Genomic DNA, 26,557 nt, shown 5'->3' with positions numbered 1-26,557 from the left:
TTCTGTTGTAAGACCCTACAATTTTTTATTGCTTCCTTAATGCAGTTGGTAGGGAGCTCCAGAGGTCATGATGTCCAGAAGCATTCAGAAGGCTGGTAACATTCTTAAATTTGCAAAGAAATTGATCACATTTGCTATTTCTTTACCAAATTAATAGGTAAGTGGGTGACTAGTCCAAGAAGTCATCCAAAAAAGCTCCTTACCTTCAGCTTTACTAAGCTCCAAAGCCAACTGCTCTCTGGCTTTGATTTCCTCATTAAGACGTTCTTGTAGCTCTTCCTGATATTTGATAAATTCTGTGGCCTCTTGTTGCTTTTTGAAGGACTCTCGCATGAGTTCTGTCTGAGTAATTTTAGCATGTTCAAGCTACCACAGGAAAAAATTACAGAAATTAGATAAACCAGATTTTCCAATAAGTAACTGTTCATTCATTCATTCCTATTTAATTAATATTTGCTTTATGGTGTAAGGGGGAGTTTTGCATAACTTCCCTTGACATTCAATAAGATCTTTATTGAACACCCATTTGCAAAGTACAATATGAAGACTGACTTAGCGCAAACGTCTCTGCAAATAGGTTTTGTCAGCCGAGTGAGGTCCATGAGCCACCTGGCTAATTCCGTGTCTTTGTTCCGGTAATTCCTGATTTATGAGTCTACATTAGATTCACCTTTATTTACATATGAGTTTTGCACTAAATATGAGTCACCTCTCACCCACCATATAGTTAGAATGGCTAAAAAACATTGCATAAAACTGGTAGAAGGCTTTATTATAAATTGACACAAATGGTGCTTCCTCTCTTTTTCTCCGTAACATGAGGATAAATGAGAACAGCAGGAAAACATGAATTTTGAATACATTAAACTCTTCAAACAACAAGGCAGTAAAGTAATGCTTCTTCCAACTGTGTCCACCTAGCAGAATTATTAAGGATTCTTTTTCATTCTACTCCACTTGTCTAGTGGCTTAATATTTAACATGTACTAACACAGGTGTAGCACAATCTAAATATGTCACTATCCTGAAGTACTGGAAAACCAGGTCACATATAATTGCATACTTACTATCCAGTTCAGACACACCTAAAGTGATAATTTCAAAACTGATTAAGATTAGAATTAAAAAGGCAAAATAACGTGCAAAGAAGGAATATGGATGTTAGATTCTTTGATTACACAAAATGTTCTTCTAAGGTAACAGCAAACTGAAGTCAATTACCAAAATCTCTACTTCTCAACTGTTAATATTTATAGTCTACATTCACCTCTTTGAGGTACACAAATACAAGTTGTCAGAGCTGAACTATGCACTATTCTTTGTGAGACTTATATTCAAAATCAGGCAATTTATTTTGAATAAGAACAATGTCAGAAAGTGATATAATACATTTCCTGCTCCTCCTGGGTATTTTTTTACTTTTTAATATTCTGGATATTGGTTGATATTTGAAAGACAGCAATATCTACAGTTCCTATAAAATATTCTGTGCCTCGATTTCTTAAAAAATAAAAGCTTTCTCACTAACGCCAGCTAAGTTTATGAATAGGATGAACTTGCTTTAAAAGCTCAGAAAAATCAGTTAAGAAACATTTAATAGAACACTGCACACAAAATTATCCACTTACATTTTGAAAAGAATGTCTGAATAATCAGTACATTCTCTTTTGCAATACACTGAATTTAAATACCTGATTTCTTTTCTACAACATTCCTTTTTAGATGGACATCATTATCATGTTCATGTTAATTATTTATTCTGACAGGAGTTAAAGAAAGGTCTAAATAGTGCAGCTGACTATCTGCACTGGTTTGAGATATTTTAAAAATCACAGAGTATTCCTACTTTATCCTCACATTTTTAAGTCCTGCATGAAGGATCCATTTCGGATAAAAGGGAAACATATGATAGGTTTACTCTACACAGACAACCATAAACGTGGCTTACGGAAATGTATGAACTAGTCCAATTAAAACGTAGATTAAAAATTATTCTCCAGCTCTTTTCAGTAATGAAAACTGAAGGTATTATTAAAAATACCACAGGGCAAACCCAAAAGGAAATACAAACACAAACATGATTTTTTAAGATCAACAATTTCTCCATGGAATCACTGGGAGCAATTAGCCAGCTTGTGCTAGTTACTGTTACTAGTCAGTGCACCAAAGCCAAAAAGGAAGAACTTTGACTGCAGTTCCTCCTGCAACATAAATTATTGACAGTGAGAAAAATGTAATGTCATAAGTAACACTGAAGTGCTTAAAAAAACATCTCAAATCTCTTGAATTTAACGTATTTCTGTGTCTGCTAAATTTCTCCTGTTAGAAATCATCAGAGATTTTTAGAATTAAATCTTTTTCAGTGCCCATTAAAAACCAGGAAAAGAACTTGACAGGAGTACGTAGTAACTTTAACAACAGAGACAAATTTATATAGTTTTTCACTGCATTCTCTTCTATTTAAGCTTGGTTAAAATACAATTTCTTTTAAAAACGTTCATACTTACTGAATAGGGAGGTGTAGGCAAGGAGATTTTAGAGACAACTTTTAAAATGTGCCCATTTTTTTTGTGGCTGAAGTGGAAAATTGAAGTATTTACAACTACAGAATTATTCTCATCCAAGTGTTCAGGGAAAGGAAAAGGATATGGCAAAGGCACACGAGATTCAACCTCATATGTATCTTCTTCTTGCCCTTCAGTCCACAAACCACTATACAGATTAGATGCCCAGTAGGTGCGGTAAGAATCCATCTCAGGAATATTGCTCTTGCTGTCTTCTCAACCGTCACACACGTATTTTGCACTAGCCAGGCTGGCTTTAGAAACTCCTGACAAGAATTTGTAACTGAACATGCACATGTAACAGTCTGAATACTCATATCAGCACAGTCGGTGACAAACCCACTCAGAATACGCAGGAGGCCTCAAGATCACATTTCAAGGGGTGGATCAATCCCAAACAGAGAGGTACAGGAAAACTTTGCATGGTAACTCCTAAAACATCCTTCTTAGAGGAGTTTCACATGAAAAAGCAACAGAAATCTTCCAAGAGCAGCTGGCAAGTGATTTCCAAGGCATAGAACCACAATGTTTGTTTTACCTGCACAAGAAGGCTGCAGCAGACAAGCAAGCTTGCAAAACAGAAACTAAAAATGATTTTCCAACTTCACTATGGCAAATGAAAGAAAAATAGAGCTATGCCATTATTTGCATTCATTCTTGTTCCTGGAGTTAATTCAACAGGAAGAACTTTCTCAAACCCTGCTAGTTTAAGGGCTTCCTGTATCTCCCAACTGAGAGTTCAGGGGAGTGGCCCATATACATAACACCAGCGGGTGGAATTTGAACTAATACACCCACTGAATGTGTTCGTTGCCTGAAGATTCAAACTGCACTTCAGGTCTGAAAGTGTGTGTACAGACAGGTCTCAGTTTGAAGATTTTGCCAGGTTTCTCTTACTTTTTTAAGTTTATTTGAAGAGATGGATACACGTCTGTATGCACAACACGACTCATTAAGAGGAAAGGTTAAAATCTTTTCTGTCTGTAACTAGTTTTAGATTATAAAATACTGCAGAGCAGAAAAAAATTAAGAATTCACTTTCTAAATATTTAAAAATACATTTTCAAATCACCTGTAAATGCTTGGTATATACAGGAACTGTATATAACCTGGTAAGCACACACCAGACAATGCAAAGCAGACAAGCTTGAATGCTCACAAAGTACCTCCATAGAACAGCCAGAAAATATGTCAATATTTATACTGTGGGAAATTGTGTAAACAGATGAACATTTTATTAACTTAAGGAAAAAAAGCCAAACATATATGATCATCGGGGATAAATCCATCTGCTTATAATCCATATTAATGAAAAGAATGCGTAAGTGTGTGTCAGCCAAAACATGACTCTGTTGCTGGTATTGGCAAGGTCTCAGCTACAGAATTCTGAAGGAAAAATGAACTTTCTTGATCAATTGACAATAAATAAAAATAAGCTTCTTAGAATACATTGAGTGTTTTCATTGGTATCATGAAAAGGAAATACTGCAAAAAGAAGTAAAATAATTCAGGGGTATGTATACAACTACTGCATGTAAATATCAGCAGCAAATGTTCAGAAAAAATAAGCCCTCAGTGGAATAAATAATTGACAATACTTTTATAATCACAGAATGAATTCTTTGTTACTGTAAAACTTTGAAATTGTTTTATCTGTATCATCTACTCTTGAATGCAAGATTTCCTAAAAATGTTTAACAGAATTTTTTAAGAACTCCATATATTGAAGTATTTGTGTATCCTTCTTCATTATTGTGGAATGCTGGACCTTAAGCTGAAAAAAGACCTCAAAAAGCCAGACATCTCATTTGAATTGAATTCATGCTCAAAGAGAAGAGAGCTGTTACAGAATGAGTTTGTGAATAAATGCAATTTAGGAAATGATTTACAAGATCCACCAGACTACTTGCTTTAGGAAGAAAGTCAGAGGTGGGTTTCATGAATTTGTATTTGAATTACTTTTAACTTTAGTAAGTCACAAATTAGTCTTTACAGTTTTATACAAAGGAGTACCAACTTCACATTTGAAGTATTTTCAAATGCAAAAAATACTTTTAAAGCACTAGACAGTTAAAATATCATAGTAGTTTCATAATTTTTTCTCCTTCTTTCCAATAGTTACGATTAACACACTTCACACTAAAAAACAAAAAAGCAATGACTTTTTAAGTACTAGTACTACCAGGTTAACCAACAGATTGGTCTGTAATATAAAACACACTGTACCCTTTGAATCCTAGTCTCAAACAGATTAAAGAGCTGACTGTAAAGACAGAGTTCCTCAAGAGAGCTTAATACTTTGGTACCTTCAAATTGAGTTGTGCACAATCTGAAAGTACAGCACATGACAAAAGCAGTGTGATTTGAACTGAGCTAGGACATAGCTCCCATTTCAATGAACAAGGAAGTACTCCAGAGACCAACTAACATCCCACCATACAAAGTAACCCCAATAGCAAACTGACTCTTTTTTGGACACTATTCATAAATCACATACCTCACATAAATACTGAAAGGCAGACTCCTTTTCTGATAGAAAGGTGGATGTGTACTTAACTGGTCATGTTTAAACCATAGTTGGAAGAGACAGTAGGAGAGCTCCACCTTTTTGGCTCCCTCATCACAAGGAGCAGCTCAATGTGCTCTGACACCTCCTGTCTCATCTCTGGATTACAGCAGAATGCAGATGACCCATATAATCAGTGAAAGGCTGCCCCAGACTGATAAACATGCCCAAATTCAGGCTTCTTCTGCAGATCAAAGCAGATTTCTATCAAGAAATGAAATTCATCCATAAAGTCATGCTGGAGCAGTGTTTTTGGGCATAGGCACCTGAAGTATTGTTTCAGCTTTAAAAATGAGCCTGTGTGTTTTAGGCTTATAAAAACACATTCACAAGAAAATGAAAGAAAGAAAATTAATTGAGACACAAATTTCAAAATGCTTCTCTATTAGATCACCCTACCTGATCTGAAGTTTCACTGATAGCTTCCAGAAGCTTTTCAACAGCTGCTTGTAGTCGAGAACTAATATTCAGAATGAGCTCTTCATTTTCAGGATCTACTTCCACTCCACTTTCTGCAAGATGTTGGCTCAGTAGTCCTTCATCTGTTGCTCCTGACCACATGTTAATATCGTGATCTCCCATGCTACTACCATGATATGAGGAACAGGACTCTGGAAAAAAACAAAACAGTTAGCTCTTCACACAGACTCTTAGCAATTCAAAATATGATAAACTGTACATCTGAGTTACACTTAGAGAGACAAGTGAGAAAACAGCTTAAATAGTTGCCTTGGTCACAAAAACAGAAAGAGAAATATTGCCTACTAAAACTCACACAAACAAGATAAATAATGTGTTAACTAAAAACAAGCAGAAGGGAAAGAGAAAAGGAGATACTAACAGAGAATATTTTAGACATACTTTTAGTATGCACTGGGGCTCTGATGCTCATCTTCAAACCTTTGTTATTATCAGTATCCTTTACTACTTTGAATAACTTGCAATAATACTTTAAAGGTTGTCTTTAAATTACAATCAGATAAAATAACCCAAACAACCAAAACAGACTGTCAGTCCCTGTTTCTCCAACACCCAGTTATGTTACAGAAAACTGTTCAAGTCAGTGAATCACATGCACAGACTCAAATGAGCAAAAGGAAAGGCACACATGTAATTCAGGCAGCTCCTCAGAACAAACAGACCAGAGCACAGAACAAGAAAATTCAGCATTGTTACTAGCGAACTGAAAATTTATTAAAATGGGTATCTGAACAAATCAAGTACACAGTGCAGCAGGACTGTAACTGTCCCTACTGATGGATCACCTGGCACCTGCCTCCATCTCAGCCTTCCTGAGGTCTGATTCAGTTTAGGACATTATCCATTCTTTCGGAAAAGCCAGAGACACAAATTTTCCTATGGTACTAAGCTGATACAAATTAATCTAGAAAACAGTAAATCTGCCATATTTGGAATTCAGGCTGCATTTAAGCAAGGTAAGTGAAAAATCCTGAGATGTTTTAAAATCCTACTTTCAGTATGAAAGAGTAATACAGTAAGCACATCATGACAGTAGAAACTATTCTTGATAATGGGCTTTAAAAATCTTATGTCATTAGGTGCTAGATTTTTAATGTTGGAAATGAATGCTACTGTGGAAAGCTTTTTAAAAGTATAGTTTATTTAAATGAAGTGTATTTCTGAAATATATGAAAAGAAAATAAATATTTTAGTGTGGTGCTTTTTTAAAAACAATTAGGTGTTTTGCTTATGATTTTCTAAAAAAAAAAAATCTTATTTTTAAGAATTAAGAGTAGTCAATGCCTGTTTAGCAATGAAATTGCAATACTAGGTTATCTTTGAATTCAAGATCCTGGTTACTCCATGAATTGTGACTGCTGAACTAGAACTGTTTGTCTAGCTACAGAAATTCAAATGAAACTGTAAGAGGTCAATCTTAGAAATTGCATTTAAAAATGTAGTCAGTTCTTGTTGCTCTTGCCTCTTAACCAAGCAAGCAAATAGTACTGATAATGTAAGTACTCTTGTTGATGTTTGAACCTAGCAAGAAAGTTAGATTCTAGTTTCAAGGTTTGTAGTTAGGTTTGTGGGTTTTAACAAGCTGCAACATGATTAACCACATGATGTACTTAATATAACTTCACACCTGCAAATATTCTGACAATAATATCTCCGGTCTTATATGTGACCCATATACAACAAACTAATTTATAGCGATTTTAAATAAGGAAGGTTTCACTTTGTTTACTTTTCTCTTGTAATTGCTAAGATCTTTTAAATGCAGGGTTTTTTTCTTCTAGTTATATCATTACTGTTTCATATCTCCTTTTAGATGTGAGGGGTATAATGTTACAAACTGTTGTCACACTCCAAAGGGGAAAAACAGAAGCATACTCTATGCATGAGTGAAACAAATAATCAGATGAACAGAATATACATTCACATGGCACCTTTCGTCTACCTTTTGGATTTCAAAGTACTTGGGAGTACTGCACTTTGGAACTTCAGTCATAGACTCCTCTAGTGGAACCACAGTCATTGTCTGCCAGCATAATATCTATTTACAATGGGTTAGTGGAGCATAAAGGGTCTCTCATAACACCTTAATATCCCACTCCCCTGCAGGATGAGGAGGCTGCAATATTAACAATTTCACATTTGTTATTCAATAGCATTTTGACTTCTCACCACCCAAATTTGGGCTGGCTTTGGGTGTCTCCAAATATCAATAGTGACTCAGAAGCTTTAATATACTCACAGTAGAAAGGACCTTCATTTAAGATGGACATCCAGCAGCATGAGTATTTCCAAATGCCATGCCAAAGTACTGGTTAAAGACTGAGTTGAAGAAAAACATACTCCCTACTGAACCACCAACAAACTTACTGCAACAACTGATGCTCTTTGGAGGCCACCCATCTTAAGTACTGACCAGGTAAGACCCTGCTTAGCTTCAGGGATCTCACAAAATAAAAGCCCACAGTACAGTGGCACAGCTACAAACAAGATAAAACAATAACATATTAGTTATTGCTCAATCTAATTCCTTCTTGATGGAATAAAAACTACCTAGGTAATATTCCTGTTTCCCCTCTCAGGCTTAACCTGTAATTCATGCCCTGTAACCCTTCTATTTCAGTATATTATTTGCTTGAGAGGTACATCTGAATTGTGCAATGGTGTGTCAAATACAAAAATATACATTAAACAAAGTGGCTGCAAAATCATCTGAACTCCTGGCTGTCTGGAAACTTCAGAGAAAAAACTTAAAAGCATAAGCAATGATGCCTGCTGAGAATGTAAACTTTTAAAAGCCAGGTCTGGACTATGTCTCTTACATATATAATATGTTATTAATTATCTCACATAAGTAATACAATTATTTCTTCTTTCTAGTGTTCAGAACAGTACCAATTGGCCTCCAAGAACTCAGAACAAGACTTTAAGCTCCTGTTTTGTTTATGAAAGTTCTTTTATAATTTGCTTCTTTTTCTGCTGCATAAATACAAATTAAATCAATGTTAAATGTAATTTTATATGAAATATCTCAGAACAAAACATCCTAATTTAACTGAAACATAACTATAGAAAATGAGGAAAACAAAAGATAACTGTCACCTAAAGTATAATTTGACACATGGACAGTTTACTAGTCTCAAAGATAACAAAGGAAAACCAGACAGTATCAAATACACAAAAACCTTCCAACAATTCTGTTTCTATCTGGAAACTCAGATAGAAAAAAGTGGCAAATAATAAATGTTGGTCCCCATGTTGTGATTTCTACAAAGTGGCACTTCAGAACATGAGTTCACATTAAATGTCTTCCTAACTGCATAGGGGAAGTCTCTGTATCTGCCTTCTAAATGGTCTTAGTACACGGCACCTTAGTACACCATCTTTCCAGATGATTTTCAGTGGTGGAAGCAAGAAACAGAACTGTTGTCCAGTCCCATTAACCACTCCTGGTTAATAAATGTCTAATCCCCATTTTGTTCACCCTTATAATGCTGTTCAATCTCCCACCCCAACAGAACTGAAACCAAATTCTCTGTCCTCTAAGTAAAACTGTCATCTCTTTGTGTAAACTCCTTGTAACAGAACACCCCTCTCCCCCAAAAACACACCAAAACCAAAGAAACAAAGGTTCATATTGTTTCCTTTGCCATGGAGATTGCAGTTCAGCACATCAGATGTCACGGCCCACTAAACCTTAAGAAAAGTGCTTAATTACACAGTGCTTACTCAGAAGTTTCAAATACAGAAGTTTTTTATGAGCTGTCAACCGACATTTAGGAAGCAATACATATTCTGCATCATGCAAAGCCAGTATCTCAGTTTCCTTCTGGGATTCCTCTTAGGAATTAAGTTTAGGGGTTACAAGCCGAAAACCAAAGATTGATTTTGTGGCAGTTCAGCCTATAAAGCTGTTTACTACCTTGTTCCTGGTACCAAGCAACTCAGAAAATAGGTAAGAGGTTTTAATGCTCAAGAAATGCCATAAATGCACAGGCTTCTGTATTACTGCAGTCTCTCTACCCAGGGCACAACAGACGGAGGAGAACAGCAAAGCCTGCTGGCTCTGGCACAAGGATTCCTGGCACAAACCTCCATAAGTAATTAACTCACCAGAATACTTTGCACAAATGCTTTTCACTTTAAATTACATGTTTTATGACTGAAATTTGAACCTTACTCACTCTTCTAGAAATAAAATCCTGTGCTTGCCGATAAGCTAGGCAATGCCCCAGATAAACCTCTACATGCTCTATAAATCAGCTGTGGTTAAAAGTATGTGACCTCAATGGCTCAGCTTTCAAAAATGCTGAAACTCAGCAAAATCAGTAAACTGAGTTTTGCTTGTCAATAATCATGGACTATATTCAGAAAGTCAGAGAGAATTCACTCTAATAAACACATTATTTTACTATTACTAGATATTTATTGCTATGAATTTATTTCTACAGATTTCCAAACTGATTAAAAAGGAAGATCTGTTTGGCTAGGTATTAAAAAACAAAGTAACACACACAGGTTCAAAAAAACTAGTGTCTACCTATTTCTTACTTCCATAAAACAATGAGGGGAAAAAATGTTAAAAGGCTATGTCCTCTCAGGCCATTTAGTGTTAATATAGGAAATGAGGAACATCAGTCCCATTGCTGAAAACACTAACAGAATTTGTCCTGTAATTCCATTCAAAGAAGGATCAGACACTTTAGCTGATGAAGTAATAAAACTACTATTAGGGCTGTCTAACCCCAGTGGCAGCAAGGATGATGCTGTAGCATTTTGAAAGAACCAAGGAGAACTGTGAATACAATCCCAAAGATGTATTACAAACCATACATTCACCCATAATAGCTCCTGTAAGCTTGGATCTTTAAATTTCTGAATGGAAACACGAAAAAAGGATACTGGAATAAACAGCTGGTATGTGGAGAGCCTGAATGCCACTCTATACTAAGGTGGGGTATTACAATAACAAACATACTGCTTCATTACAGAATAGTGAAATCTCACATACCTCTTCAAAACACACTAATTGCAAACACAAGAGTTAAAACAGTCAACCTTCATCACTAGCAGAATGGAAGAGTTCTCTTTTACTTAACAATACTCTTTCATCAGAAGACTTAAACAAGAAATTAACAATTAATTTCAATTACAAGGCTCGCTGTGTGTTTATACAGTAGCATTATGAAAACCAGGAGTAAGTCAAAATACTAAATAAAGGTACTTTCTAACCGTGTTTCCTACATTCATGTAATGCAAGTAACCCATATTAAGAACTGTTAGTGACAGTAATTAGTGAAACATACAAGCACACACGTTGCTGTGCAGGAGCAGGCAAAAAGCAAATGCATGTATTGTGCATTGCTAAAACCTGCAATGTGCAGAGCAGGCACTTATGAGAGTACTGAAGGGCAACAATCCCATATTAGAACTTTGTACATACATTACCTGAGAAAAGGAAGCAGTGTTCTCAGCAAATGAGAATGAGGGAGAAAAGCAACAATATGTGTTCTTTGAATAGGCATGATGTAAGTGTGAATGCACCAGGTAATACATGATACATGTAACTGGGACACTCTGTGATCACTGCCTTCATAACCAGAATGTGTTTTTCTCTCTTTGGGCAATGTATTTTGTGAAAATCACAACACCTCAGACTGTACAAAAGGAACACAATATTTCTAAATCGCTGCTTTTAATATAGAAAACTTATCTAAAATAGAGTTTACATAAAATTAAAGACTCCCTCAGAAAACAAAAGATGATGCTAAACTTTCCTTTCACCATTTGGTGTGGAAAATAGTTGCTAGTGGCTGAATATATTTTTAACCACTTTAACATAAGCAAACTCTATTCATTTCCTACTCCAAAATAAAGTGCAAGAACTCATAATTTGGAAAAAAGCGATTCCTTCAACTATAGTTAGTAGCAAACATTCTCAATCTTTAATGTCTCAAGGACAAGTATCAAAAATTAAGGCCAGAAGCTTAGTTATCCAACCTACTATTTGGGGAAAAAGGTAAAGCCTTAAAAGTCTGAATTTTCAAAAGATAATTTTCCCCACAGCTAAATACAGGGAAATGAGCAGAAAACAAAAGCTATAGGGGTGGAGGGTTTTTTTAATGAAACAGCATTACAAGCACAAAAGTGCTGTTAACTTGAAAAATGCAACAATTTTTAGACTAAAACTATTCACATTTCACCACAGATAACCTTGTGAGTAATCAACTGAAAGAGATGTCACTGTGCTACAAATTCACACAACCTTTCTTAACTTGACCCAAAGCTTAATGTGACCTATATTTAAAGCCACCAGGAATCAATAATATTCAATGATCTACATTTGGAATGAAAGAAGTAAAGTTCACCTTTATTTACTAGTTCCATTAATACCTTGTAGTAGATACTTTCTTAATAATGAAATGTAGTATTTCCATTTCTTTTTCTCATTCATGGTAGTTGAAATTCCAGCCAAATCAGATGTATAACGTGTTTCACGCTGGACCGATCTGTTCCACATTGCCTCCTCACATAACTCATGATGCGTGTGAACAACCTTAATAGCACCTACATGGCAATATGATCAAGCACCTACTCTAGCACAAAAGAGAAATGGACAGACACTATCCTAGTCCAATCACAAGAAAATAAACAGAGCCCGGGAGAGTTCTTAGACATGGGTCTAACATCTAACTGCAACATCGAAATTCTGCTTTAGGCTTGTGTCAACTAGCACTGCTGAAAACAGGCTGATGGGCAAGTCTTGGCAGTTAGCAAGTTTTTGGAACAGTTTCGGAAATGCAATTTGCATCCACCCAACTCTGTAGGAGGCTAAGGAAATACACAAGCACATATATGTAGGCTTGTCCTATGCCAGTTGGCCTCAGTGACCAGCAACATACATATATATATTAAATGCACCAGTAGAGATACAGCCTTTGACACTAGTTCCCATTCCCCATATATCCAGAGGAAAGCATAAAGCTGGTGGAAGATGCCATGGAGCTGTTTTATTCTCTTCTCTTTGCCTCCTTCAACAGGAACATTTTTGTATTCACTTTTCAATTCTATTGCAGGCTTTGCAGCAGGACCCTAGACATGAGTAGTAACCCGCTTGGGGCAACTTCCAAAATGTCTCTTAAGCAGGGATATCAAATGCAATAAAATGACAAATAGGGGTTTGATTTTTTTAAAAAAGTTTGATTAAAAATGTCAAAACTAAGGTTACTTAAATGTATAATAAAAGTATGTGAATGATACTTCTTGGGGAACACAAAACCATACAACCAGTACCTTTTTCATATCCCACACGGATACAGGGTTTTATGGATTCCTCTGTTTCTGTGTCCCATCCAGCTGGTTTGGATGGCTGGACTTTTCCAGATCGATCCAATAACCCAAGAACATGTTGACCAATTGTCTCCTCCATTGCCACAGTTGTCTTCACAACTTCTAAAAGAATCTTCATGAGTTTTTCATTAGCCTTCTGAAAAACATGTCTGCAGGACAGAAACTAATCAGTCCTGTGATTTTTCTCTGATTTCAAAGTGGTTTTTAACCCTTATACACCCTTGCAACCAGAAAAGATTTGCAGCTGAAACAGTAAAATTAAGACTTCTTTTTTAAGACTAAACCCCACACCACATCTCTGTTAAAAGTCAGTTCTTTACACAAAACATGCAAAAAATACTTATCAATATTTCTACTTTGATCTCTGTGTTAGGTCTAGTTATTCTTTACAGGCAGAGGTCTACTTTTGCCTCATATTCACTATAAACTCAATTTTTTCTCAAAGTGGCAAGATTTTTCCTCTACACAGAACAAAAAAGGTACAGAACAGTCCAATAGGATTATTAAATACAACAATCACATTCATATAAACTAATTTCACGTATGTACACACATTGTGTATGCAAATGTATGTGTATAATGTTTATGACTTTACATGTGTGTACTATGAAATACATTGTAAAATAGCCTAAGATTTGTCTCACCCTCAATGCTATTACATTGTTATGCTTTATAAAAAATAAGGCACTGTTTAACCTAAAGTAATTAAACTTAGAAGATTATCTGGAACAAAAGATGTCCATTATCATCAGTCAGAAGAAAGCCTATAAATGTTTTAACAGCAAGAAAATTATTAAAATTGATTAAAAAAATAATGCTTTCTTATCAGTTCTAAGCACCTTTCTTTAGAAAGAAGAGCTGAAGGTGTTTCATCAGGCTTTCTTCCTCCGTCTTCATGCTCAAAGATCTGCTTGTTCACATTTTGGTTTTCATTTTCATTCTGAGAAAGTTTTGGCAGAGGCAGAGAAGACAAAAAGGACAGAAATCCTGTCATGCCAGAATCAACACATTCTTCTTACACACAGTAGAATACAAAATTTAAAACCTTAATTAATTGTGGGGTTTTTTTAATACACCGAATTACAAATCAAGAAATACTGTTCCGGTGTGGAAAAATTAACTAAAACAAACCAGGAAATCCAAGGAAGGGCCAATTACAAAGAACTTTGGTACACTGATAAAACAGTTGTTGTATTTTCTGTTGGCATTGCTATAGCAATATGAAAATGTGAGCTAACCAGTTCAAAGAGCTGTAGTTATAATCCCTGCCTTCAAACTGTTCAACTAGCTTCTGCCTACCCGAAGTAAAAAAGCTATGCCTACCAGTACCACCTCTTGAATCTTAAACCAGCAATACCCAACATCTTTTATAAAAATATATTACATAAAAAACAAGAGTAGCAGCAAAAAGGAATCTTACTGGTTTTACATGCCAGAGCTGCCAAGAAAGTCAAAGTCCATATTTACCTCAGTCTGTGTGCTGTTGTTTTGTAGCTCACAAAGCAGCCTCTCTTTTCCGGGTACAGAACGTTGTTTTAATGATTCCAGTTCCTCTAAAAGCATTCTCTCTCTCTCTGCAACCAGGCTGTCATTCTCCATTGAGACATGCTAAGAAAGAGGAGTTACAGGGGCACACAGAATTTTTTAAGCTTTTGAATACAGTGAGTCCTGTCACTTTCGATTTTTTACATATTTTGCACAAGGAATTTTCAGTCCATCTGTTTAAATCATTACAAAAACACTGAACATTTTCTAGAGTGGAATACAGCTAGTAAATACTTACACCTTCTTTAAGTGTTTGCACCATTTTTATGCTCTTTAGGAAACACAAAGTTCATAATGCAAACTGGAAGGAAATTCTGGATATTACATGCTATAATGCATTTTGCACAAGAAAAAAGATGAGAATAACATTTTTATAAAAAGCCTACACACGCTCTTTTTTATAGAAGAGCTACAAGACATGTATATAAATGCTATTATTTTTGAAGACTTAATAATTAAGATAAACTAATGAGTTTTATCAGCATACCTACTGCAACCTTGGAGTAGATACTGAGTGATGGCAAGCTAAGCTTATTTTTAAGCTTTTTAAGCTTTTAGAAAATACTTTGCCTTTTGGTAAAGAAACATTGATGTTTCCCACCAAACCCCACAAACTGTTTCATTCTAAAAGTGCAAGGACTTATCTCCCAGATTAGGGGCAGGTGGGGAAAGGCAAAACACATTACTGCAGGAAGCCACTGCTAGTGTTCAAGTGGAAATGAGGAAAAATGAAGAATTTTGTAGTATTTCTAGCCATGGCTAGTGGCTTCACTGATGTAAATGGCTGCTAGCCTGCATCCTGCACAAGGCCATGTATCCAGAAGGTATCACGGCTGACAGTGCATCTGCACTCACTCTCTCTTCTCGCTGCTGTGCAGCACTGCAGGTTTTCTCCAGGTTTACAGAAGTCTAAATGGATCCACCTCAGATGGAGCTTTGATTACAGAAACAAATCTTTTATAACTATATGCATATATGTTTGTATACACACACAAACAGGTATGTGTGCGTGTGCACACAGGTGTGTATGCATGCGCCTAGTAAATACGTGCATTTCTCTTAGCATCTGTATATAAAGATGGATTTAAAATCACAAATAAATATAAATCTGCCGGGTGATGGCCCTTTGTTAACCCATGTTAACTCACTGAGTCAAACTTCATATTACCTCAGCTAATTGCACTTTAAGGCTCTCAAGCTCTGCTAGGAGTTGATCTTGATTTTCTTTCTGACGTTCCATTTGCTGCATGTGCCCCTGTCTCAGTAATTCTGTTGCCTGTTGATGTTCCTGATACTGCCGCACCAGCTCCTGGCGCATGTCCTCCAAGCGCTCCTCGTACAACAACAGCTGACTTGATGTTTCTGTGTCCAGTGCTGTCTCCTCAACGTAGCGCTGGAATATTGGAGCTCTTTTAGCATCTTATATTCAACAACCATTTCTAGTAAATATTTAACTAAATCTTAGAAAATACTTTCATAAATTAAAGTAGTTACCATGAACCCCCACCCCATGTTTGTAAAATGCTAAATGTATTCTTTATATATGACTTTTATAATTTTTGTGTTCAGTTGATATCCTTTACCATGAGGGACTCAAACTGTTGAGGCAGTAATTTTAAGCTGTTCCTTGTACAAAACACTAGACTATAACCTAGCTTACAAAAAGTCTTTAAACAATTTACTGCCTGCAATACAGTTTTATCCATGAAATGGAATTACTCATTTTCATGTGAACAATCTCATATTACTTTCCTCAGGCATTGCACACAGGAAAGGATAGATAATTTAGATCTGAAGTTTTCAATCCTTTGAAACGGAAATATTTAAATGGAGTTTTCATACTAACTTATTTCTTTGCAGTTTTCTCATTGAAATGGATCGTACATTATTTGGAAAAATTATTCAGACATGGTGTTACACACTGCAAATTTTTTTTCCTTTTTTTTTTAACACTTACTGATGTTTCTTCTGCTGTAAGACCTTTGACATGGGAAAAAGGTTCTTCAGAAGTCACTGATTTATCTGTAGTCTGTCCTAATGTGCAATCGGAGTTGCCATTAGAATGAAGCTGTTCTCCAAGTGAGTTGATCTCTTCAGACTCTTCACTGAGTTCCTTGCAAAGAGATTTCAATTCTTCTTCATGCTTACTGCCTTTTTCGATTCCTTTTCTAAGAGGTCTGTCAACCTCTACTTCACCACATTTCTTTTCAATTTCAAAATGTATTCCCTCTTGATGTACAATCTGTATTGGTGCTGCTTCTTCCTTCTGCCTAGCAATTCCTGACAATTCGGTCTGTTTGGCAAATGCTACACTCATTGACACAATTACCTGAAAAAATCAGTGAAGTCTGTATTAGTTTATGTTGCACAGCATCTCCTACTGCTGAAGACATCTCATTGATGATCACCAGTAATATATTTAAGTACTAAAGGTTCTGAATTATGATTGTATTTTTTTTTCTAGAGGAAAACAGAAAAGTAAAAAATAGAGACATCTTGTCACATCTTAAAACACAGACACAATGAATTTAAGGTAGTTTAATAAACTCTGATGCCATTTTCAGTTACAATAGGTTATTTAGCACGGAATAATCAAGTTATTCTTAAAAAAGATCCTATTAGGCAATTTTTAAAAAGTCCTAGCATACTGGCACAAGAGCAGCTGTGCTAAGAGCAGCTGTGCTAAATTTTCTCTGTTTAACATAGCATCCTTTAGGATAAGCTTGACTGACACGGAATTTTTGGCTGTATAAAGAAAGCAGTGCCATGTGCTTGATACTCAGCACAGAAATTTTACTTTACCAGAAAGAAACTGCCAGCATTAACTAGCTGCAGTCACAGTTATAATAGGCTGGTAACTTTTGTATTGCTAAGTATCTCCTTCTAATACAAATAAACTCATTTTCCAAACATGTGACCAATTGTTTTCTAGATTTAGAATACAGTCGTTTATAGTATAAGACACAAAAAGTGTGGAAAAAATAGTATAAATACATTAGTGTTACACTTGAAAAAAAACCACCTAACTCTCCCTTTCTAGAAAATGTGTTTGCCTTTTGAATGTAAACAGCTCCTGACAAAACACAATAGCCAATCACGTTCTTTGTTTCCCCATAAAGAAGGGGTTTCTTGCCAGCAGATAAGAGAAACGGGACTTTTACTCCAGAAATGTGGGTTTCTTAATTTAATGTCATCACCCTGTGCTAGTTGTAACATTCTTAGCTCTGCTTGCAAACCTCTTTAATGAGTTTTCCTTTTTTTTCCCTCTAGTCTTTAATTTATGTTCATTTAAATATTGTGATCAGAAAATATGACAGTATGAAATTGTCAAGTGCAAACTCTTTTGAACTGACCAGCTGTAAGCCTTTATTAGCAACAAATTCACGCTCTAAGCCTCTATATTTTCTAAATAAATTCTAGCATGGAACACGTTTGCATGTTCTGTATCTTCTCTGAAGTTTTAAAGCAAAGCATTACCACCATACCCGACACAAACAGCAGCTATGAGTTAGGAACAGGACAGACAGCTAAAAAACCCCAAAACATTTTTTTTTTACTTTCCCATTCAGAATCCAAATGAAACAATTCCTTGTAAATAAATAATAACAAAAGTTAGCATACACTATTGTAGCTGCTTGAATTGTCAGAAATGGTAACTGAAAATGAAAGCATTTTTTAAACATATTTTAAAGTAATAAATTAAAAATACCTTTGCTACTTCTTCCTCTAATCTTTCTTGGTACTGTTTTTCTAGTAATTGAACAACATCCAGATCATTCCGCATTTCAATCTCCGTACCAAGCTGTAAGAAAAACAGGAAATATCAGATCACATACTTGTGATTTTATTTCATTAATTTCAAGTTTCGACCTGACATTTTTTCCTCAATTAGACTTTTTTCATGTCATACAAATCACACAATTTTGTACCATAACACAAAAGAACTAGATAAAAAAGTTTGCCTTGCTTTTGCTTCAAAACAAATTTTAAAAGTTGAGTTTTCAACAACTCTACTTCCAGCTCTATTTGAATTGTCAAATGCAGTGAAAGCAGGCCAGAAAGCACAGCATCACAATACAAAACCACATCACTGTTATGCAAAATGCAGAATTTGGAGCCAGGTTTCTAGGAGTATTAGGGGAGGAATGCATGGGCTATTTCCCATTTGCATTTTTCTCTTAAGTTCTTTGGGATTTCTTTTTCAAAATTTCTCCTAAACTGTGCAGCCTACACTTCAAAAGTGCCAGGATTTCACTTAAATTGCTCTTCTTTCATAACTAGTACTTAAAGAAAAGTCACAGTGTTTCAAAGATTCCTGAAGAAATCCCAGAATTTGAATACTAATTCACTTCCACTTTAATAAGAAGCAGTCCAACCCAAATGACTTGTTTCAAGGATAACATTAAAAATATATGAAACTCAAGAGCAATAAATCAAGTTTTCTTGCTTTTAATTTCCAGAAATGTTTTCAGCAACATTTAAATCTTTTTTCTCTAACATGGACTGTTTAATAGTATAGCACAGCACAGAGATGATAACTACTTTAATACTACCAAATATTAGTCCATATTTCAATTTCCCATTAGAACCCAAAGCATCTAAATTTTATCAACCATATGTATATTAGCTGTCAGCTGAATTATATGATACCTCCAGTGCTTTATCTGTTCTTTTCTGATGAAGATTTTCTGTGCACTTTATTTTCCTGAAGACTTCTTCTAACTTTCTTTCTGTATCTATGGGTACTCTAAAAAGGTAAAAAAAGGAGAGAATAGAAATAATAATTAAATACATCGGTGTTTCGTGGTTGAAAACTAGAATGCATTAAGTAGACCTAAACTTCACCATCGCCACAAACTTTATTGCTACGTATCATTCTAGAGCAATGTGTTTATAAAGAATTTCTCGAATTTTGAAGTAAAACACATAGCTTTACAGGAACAATTATTTGTAACATTTTTTGTATGCAGTGCAAAGCTATAAACATTAAAATCTGATGAATACCTTGTGTGGTCAAAGGATACCCCAGCACTCTGAAGCTTATCCTGCAGATGGACAATCTCTGTAGTGTACCTCTCTTCACTTTCTTTCAGCTGTTGTTGGAAATAGGACCGCAGGTGTTCCAGTTCTTGAGCATGCTGTTCCTCGAGTTGTTTTTTAAGGTTTCCTATCTCCTTTGAATCGTACTCTTGAGTTGTAGGATCTACATAGAGGTTATTTGAAGAGGGGGAGGAAACAAATCACATTGAATTAATTTCCTTACAAGTATTTAGCAGTGATGGACTGAATAATTATTGTAGTTAACAAAAATTTCTGATATCCTATCAATTACTTTTCCATAGCAAAGAATGATAACCTTACCTTCCATTTTGCATAATTATATTTGATATAGGTAATGGAACTTTAATTATGGAACACTGAAGAAGACTAAACCAAAACTGTTTCACAGAATATAATTCTGAAGTATTTTAGAGAAAGAAGAAAATCAGAGTATGGTACTCCAAAATCTGCAAAAATCTCTTTAATGGTTCAAGGTGTAGTAAGCTATAATTCAGTTAAAATTCAAAGCCATTGTCTTTTCTCTCTTTCTGAAAGTACATAGATTAAAAACAAAATATGTATCTGTTTACCCGTTAGACTCTGTGAAGGAATCTCCAGACTTTCCTGTTTTGTTTTCAGATGGATAGGTTCCTCTTCCTTCCTCCTTTCTGAAGAAGACAGCCATGGTTCTTTGACCTAAAGAATAACAGAATAAATGCAATTAACATCAGTTTGTCTAGCAATAACACAAAAACATTAACTGCAATTATGAACAGATAAGAAAGGTTGGTGGCCAACGCATGAGAGAGTGTAACCAGTAAAACACAGTGTTTCATTTAACAGTCTGAGTGACCAAGTATACATTGATAGCTATTTAATCAGCCCATGCAGAATATCCACTATAACTCTCAAACTCCTCTCTTTGGATATAAACCCTCAAGTCATAATACCTCTGACTCCATGAGCACTATACTTCCTCTCCAAGAAGGAGAGGAAGACACTAATAGCCTCTTCTCAGGCCCAAGACACAGTTTGCACATGCAAGTATTTTTTGGTACATGTATATCCATGAACATGTGACCCGCAACCATCTCTAGATATAACTGGCTAGTGTTCTGTATTTAATCCATGGAAGCACCTAACTTAAATTTTACTGATAAAATTTATCTTTAGGGATCCCATGCCCCTGAGATGACTGTAAAAGTTTGAAGCAAGATCAAACTTGGTGGAGGAGGATCAGACTAGGGAACAAACTGGACATGAAACAATTTGGTAGTGCCAAGGAGTGCCGAGGAAGTTGGTCCAAGTTATTGTAAGGACATTCTCAATTATCTTTCAAAGATTACAGGGATTGAGGGAGGTTTCTGAGGACAAGATAAAAGCACTATTACCATCAAGAAGAGACAGAAGGGAGATTTCAAGAATTACAGTCCAGTCCCTTTCACTTTGATCTCTGGGAAGGTGACAGAGCAAATAATCCTGAAAACCATTTCCAAACACATGAAGCTTTTGGGAGTATTCAGTATGGGCTTATAAAGGGGAAATCATACCTGACCAATCTTTCAACACCACCTCCCATTACACGTCCATAGACGAACTGATGAAACATGTGGATGGTGAGACTAACTGAAAACTGGTTCAACTGCCGGGCTCCAAAGCTTGTAATTGGTGGCACAAAGTTCAGATGGGAGTCAGTAACTAGTGGTGTACCTAACAGGGCAATACCAGAACCAATACCTTTTCATTAAGATCCTGAATGATGGAACAAGAGTACACCCTCAGCAGGTTTGCCAACTGTACAAAACTGGAAGGAATGGTTGGCAAACCAGATGGTTTCGCTGCTCTTTCAAGAGATCGGAATAGACTAAAGAAATGGGCTGAGAGGAGTTCATGAAGTTCAACAAAGGTAAATACCAAGTCCTGCAACCTAGAGCAGAACAGGCCAGTACATGCAGAGGACTGACTGGATAGAATGAAGCTTTGCAGAAAAGGTCTTAAGGGCCCTGGTGGGCACTAAGTCAAGCAAGAACCAGTAATGTGCCATTATGACAGAAGTTCAAGAGCCTTTTGGGCTGCCTCAAGAAGAGTGTTTGCCATCAGTTTGCAGGAGGTGATCCTTCTCCACTCAGCACTGGTGAGACACAACACATGTGTCGCACTCCCCGTATGAGAGGGAAATGGACATACTGGCATGAGTTCAGCAGTGAGTTACAAAGGAGATGGGGGGTTTGCAGCACCTGTCTTACAAAGAGAGGTTGAAAGAGCTAGGAATGTATAACCTGCAGAAGACAAAGTTGACTACTGGGCTTGTGCAGTCTCAAAATTTGGCTGGACACTCCTTGGCAACCTGCCCTACCTGATACTGCTCTGGGCAAGGGGCTGGATTAGATTAACTCCAGAGGTATCTCCTAGCCTCAACCATTCCACAATTCTGTGACATGGGTAGCTTTCTCCATTTTATCAAATCATTGCCTTCCTCTACCACTTAATCAGGACACACAAACACAGTTTCAAACACATTGCTTACTCATCCAGCCAGTGGAGGGATGGAATTGTCGCGCTCTGCTCTGAATTGGTACAGCCTCACCTTGAGCACTGTGCGCGGTTTTGGTCAGTTCAATGTAAGAAAGATATTAAGCTGTTAGAGACTGTGCAAAGGAGGGCCACAAAGATGGGGAAACTGTATGAGCAGCAGCTAAGGGCACTTGGTCTGTTCAGCCTGGAGGAGACTGAGGGGAGACCTCACTGCAGTTACAACTTCCTTGCGAGAGGAGGAGAAGAAGTAGGTACTGATCTCTTCTCTGTGGTGACCAGTGACAGAACCCAAGGGAACGGCCTTGAAGTTGCGTCAGGGGAGGTTTCAGTTGGATATTAGAAAAAGGTTCTTCACCCAGAGGGTGGCTGGGCACTGGAACAGGGAAGTGAAGTGGTCAAAACACCAAGCCTAACAGAGTTCAATAAGTGTTTGGATGATACTCTCAGGCACATGTTATGACTCTTAGGAATGGGTGCCGGGCCAGGAATTGTACTCAATGATCCCTGTGTGTCCCTTCCAACTCAGCATACTCTGTGACTCTGTAACTCATATACCAGAGAAAATTCAAATGCTCATATACTCATATGCTGTAACAGTTTACCTTACAATCTTTCATCAGCTGTGTCTGAAGTGCTTTCAGCCTGCTGTATTCTTCCATTATCTTGCATAGAAGTGCATCCATACGTTCTTGCACAGTTAAATTACACAAAGAACCCGGGACTTAAAAAAAGAGAAAACAAACATTTTAGCATAAATTTTAATATAGATGATTTATTCACAAGTTATGCCCTGAAGAATTGTTTGATAAACATTATAGAGTATTGAAAGAAGTGAAGGCCCTTCCAGATTTTTGATGCATTTTTATGTGTTTTGTAATATATGTGGTTTTTTTTATACAGCTGCTAGCTTCTTCGACAAAAGGTGGAAGAGAAAAACCCCAAACAAACTTCTTTTTCACCAATTTCCATTATAATAAAAACAGCGTAAGAAAATAGCCATTAAGAAAATAAGAGCAGTTTGGAATAATGATGAAATTTCTTACAGCATCTATTTAATCACATGAATTAGAACATGAACAACCAATGGCAAAATTGCCGGACTTAAATAACTGAAATCAGTACTTTTAACCACCTTGATGATACAATGTCATTACCTTGAACTTGACTTCTGTATATTGGTAATTCTGTGCTCAGTTTTTCTTTCACAACAGCAGGTCTACTGCAAATTTCCTGTTTCCTATTACCAACTTCTACAGCAGCTGAAGAATGTTCATTCTGACTGCCACACAGAACCTATATAACAAATGAAACAAAGAAAAAGGTAAAGAATTTTTTATTAATTTATTAATCACAATTCACAAAGAAAGTATTGGGAGGAAAGTAGTATCTTGAGTATTAACTTCCGTGAAAATGATGGCACAGATGTTCTGTAGAATCAGAAGAATCTAGACAACCTTTAAAACTCCTGATAAACAGATATGAAAAGACTTTTCAGCTGAAACATAAATGCATAAATTTTCAAACTATTATTTTCAAGTAAAACACAAATGCATACATTTTCAAATCATTATTCAATTTGGAACTGCCGAGTATTAAATTCCTGCAAAGAAAGGCCTCCTTTATTAATGCGGAAAGCAAATTTACATTGTAAATGTCTTGTTTTTATATGCTGCAATTTTACTTGGAGGAAGAATTCCCCCTGGTAGGAACTTGTATCTTTTTAGAGATTACAGCTCCTCTTGTTCTTTAAGTGCTGAACATATTGAATAAAAGGGTATGGCATAAGAAAAGCAAGTCATGAACAGAATGCCTCATGTTTGTTGGTGCTACGTGGCAACAGAACAGCTGCCATATTCACAATGGGCAGGCAAACAGATTTATCCAGATGATTTCTGAAGATAAATGATGCTTGAAAAGCAAAGGCTTGCTCAGATCACACAGTGGGATTCTGTATTTAAACATTTCGGGTGCCACAGACACCAAATTCAATTTACAAAAGTAAAATCATAGTTTCTCCAAAAGCTCAACATGGAATCACAGAGATCAACAGCATTTTTCACAGCTGTAAAACAGTTAATACCAAAGATTCTCGTTCAGCTGCTACTTTCTGTGAGCTATTATGGATGGAGTCCTGCTTAATCTCTCCTAGGTTGGACCTCAAGTAAAAAAGTTCTGCTATCCACTTTTCTGAAAAGGTGTTTAATAAAGTCCAGCAAAGAAGGAAAAAAAACCCCAAACCATAGACCTCATCCATTTAAAGTATTTTAGACTGGAAAACCATGGCTTATAATGAATGGCAAAAGAAGCTCAGTTTAGCTAGAAATAAGTTAAATGAGTAACTTAATTGCTGGCCAAAATGTACCTGTAAGGGCCATCGATTACATATACTCTACAAAAAAGAGATGGCAAAACAATATTATTGGTCATTGATACTGTAATAGAGAGAAAAAATAATCTTAAACTGTTGATAATAATATTTAGCTACTGAAAACAATACAGACAGCAATTTTGTTGCATTGTGAGATGCTTTTAAGTCTTTGAAAGATATGCTGCAGCTAAGAAGGAAATCACTATCTTATTGCAGATATGAGAGGTGTGCATCAGTATGTGTGTGACATCAGACGGTCAAATCAAAAATAGTCAGACACAGAGAAAGGAAAAAATGCTTCCAAATTAGTAGAGATGAGACAAACATTAGCTAGAAGATTAAGACTAGGTACAAGACAAAAGAATTGCCTAGATAAGGCCAAAAGCCAGTTTAGGGGAAAAAAATACAAACCCCCTTGCAAAGCTATTTTGGAAGCTCAGGTTTAGCACTGTCTATTTTGAGATCGATACAAAGAGAGAAGCTGCAAAGAAAACCTGCAAAGGTAATACAGAAAAATATGATGATTCATCGTACACATAATTGTTTCCAAAATTTTAATTTAAAAAAAGGCTTTTTGTTAACTCTTACCTGAGCAAGCCTGGAACATTCCTCAGTTACAGCTTCATTCAGTTTTTCTATAAGTCTTTGTGCAGATTTCACTTCATCATCTATGAATACAAATTACTCATATTATTTCTAAGCTCTGGATGCACAACAACTTTTCAAAGGCCTAACTTCCCGAATCAGTGAGGCTGCCTCTTCAGCTTTTAGAAAGATGCAGTTTTTTGTTCCACTCTTTCTAGTTCCAAGACATGGATAAATTCAATTACTATGGTTGAGTTGCGTGTTCAAGGAGAGCAAGAGATGACAAATGGCTTTGTGTGTAAGTGACCTCTAGAAAGATACAACTACAGAAACATGGTGGAGGGCAAGGAACTTAATGCCAAAAATTCACACAAGGGCAAATCATGGGATAACAGAAAAAGCAGAGGAAGTGTAGGGGTAAATAACTCTTTTCCAGAAGATACTGCTACCGAGGAAAAAGTTATTTTCACTAAGGACGCTTTCCTGCCTGGAATGAGTCATGTTTCCCAGAGACAGTTTCAGATGTTTCTCTACATTCACTCCACAGACATGGAGTGACTGACTCCCTGGGGACTAGAGAATGCTCACACAGACATGCTCCAGGGCCTCAGCAGCCAGAGGGGGAGCCGAGCGGGGGAAACGATGGCAAAGTCCGGGAAATGAATGGGAGGTCTGCCTCTTCCCTGAGGCTCAGTGCTCCTCACAGCAGTGGGAGGATTTGTGAGTTTTCAGCACCCTTGCCTCTAAAATAAACCTTTTGAATCCTTTCCACTGCTTTGGTATTTCTGGGGGGAATACCGACATATATTTTGCTTTACAATAGAAAACCATCATGATAATGTAAAAGCTCTCTGAGACAGAAAGTAGTAACACAGTTTACTTAATGTGGGCAGGGAGTCAATGCAGGAATTCAAAGAACAGAACAATTCCAAAAATATTTTGCTGATGCATTTACTTATTACACCTTATAGGTGGTAGGTGAATCTATTATATAGTTCTTTACAACTAATTGAGCTAATACAAATAGCAAACAATGAGTTCTAATACTTTTTATTCCTCATTTCTTATACTATTTTTTTAAAGTTTCATGAGTAAGACGACATGCAATGGATAAACAATTTGGTACAAAACCACTTCAAAACATCCTATAAAAACAATTTATTGGACAGCTATAAACACAAACTCTTGTGCTTGTTTGTTTTGTTGGGTTTTTATAAGACACTCTTTTTCATATGAAGAGCTTCACTCTCATTATTTTGGTCAAGTTACCTGCTTGTTGAACTTTCAAGGTCTGGAGCTCCAGCTGATGCATTTTTTTAAGATCATTCATCTCTTGTAGATGACTATGAACAAGTTCCTCTTTAAGATTGCAAAGTGCACTTTCTTTTTCTGCTTTTAAGTACTCACGGACCTGGTCTACATGAGCTGAATAAACCAGGGATAGGCAAATCCGCTGTGCTTCCATTTGTAGCTGTAAATCAGTCTTTGAATAAAAAGATACATTTTACAAGAAGTGAGAAACAAGAA

At 36.2% G+C, this 26,557-nt stretch overlaps 1 protein-coding gene across 6 annotated transcripts in view; it reads right to left on the bottom strand.

The window, feature by feature from the left end:
• The window catches only part of AKAP9 (A-kinase anchoring protein 9), a 112,572-nt gene that overhangs the window by 36,024 nt on the left and 49,991 nt on the right, over nt 1–26,557 (bottom strand). For all 6 annotated transcript variants that reach the window (XM_071560674.1, XM_071560676.1, XM_071560675.1 and 3 more), the window contains 15 exons: nt 26,300–26,513; nt 25,034–25,113; nt 23,232–23,370; nt 22,680–22,798; nt 20,133–20,238; nt 19,507–19,705; nt 19,153–19,249; nt 18,212–18,304; nt 16,460–16,831; nt 15,671–15,895; nt 14,425–14,565; nt 13,797–13,897; nt 12,901–13,106; nt 5,530–5,741; nt 204–366 (listed from right to left, as the gene is read on the bottom strand). In XM_071560674.1, coding sequence (XP_071416775.1) covers nt 204–366; nt 5,530–5,741; nt 12,901–13,106; nt 13,797–13,897; nt 14,425–14,565; nt 15,671–15,895; nt 16,460–16,831; nt 18,212–18,304; nt 19,153–19,249; nt 19,507–19,705; nt 20,133–20,238; nt 22,680–22,798; nt 23,232–23,370; nt 25,034–25,113; nt 26,300–26,513 — 2,467 coding nt within the window. The remainder of the gene's footprint in view (nt 1–203; nt 367–5,529; nt 5,742–12,900; nt 13,107–13,796; nt 13,898–14,424; nt 14,566–15,670; nt 15,896–16,459; nt 16,832–18,211; nt 18,305–19,152; nt 19,250–19,506; nt 19,706–20,132; nt 20,239–22,679; nt 22,799–23,231; nt 23,371–25,033; nt 25,114–26,299; nt 26,514–26,557) is intronic.

This window comes from Pithys albifrons, chromosome 7 (assembly GCF_047495875.1).
Source record: "Pithys albifrons albifrons isolate INPA30051 chromosome 7, PitAlb_v1, whole genome shotgun sequence".
NCBI lineage: Eukaryota > Metazoa > Chordata > Aves > Passeriformes > Thamnophilidae > Pithys > Pithys albifrons.
Note: the sequence above shows the minus strand (reverse complement) of the source record. Positions and strands in the feature narration are given on the sequence as shown.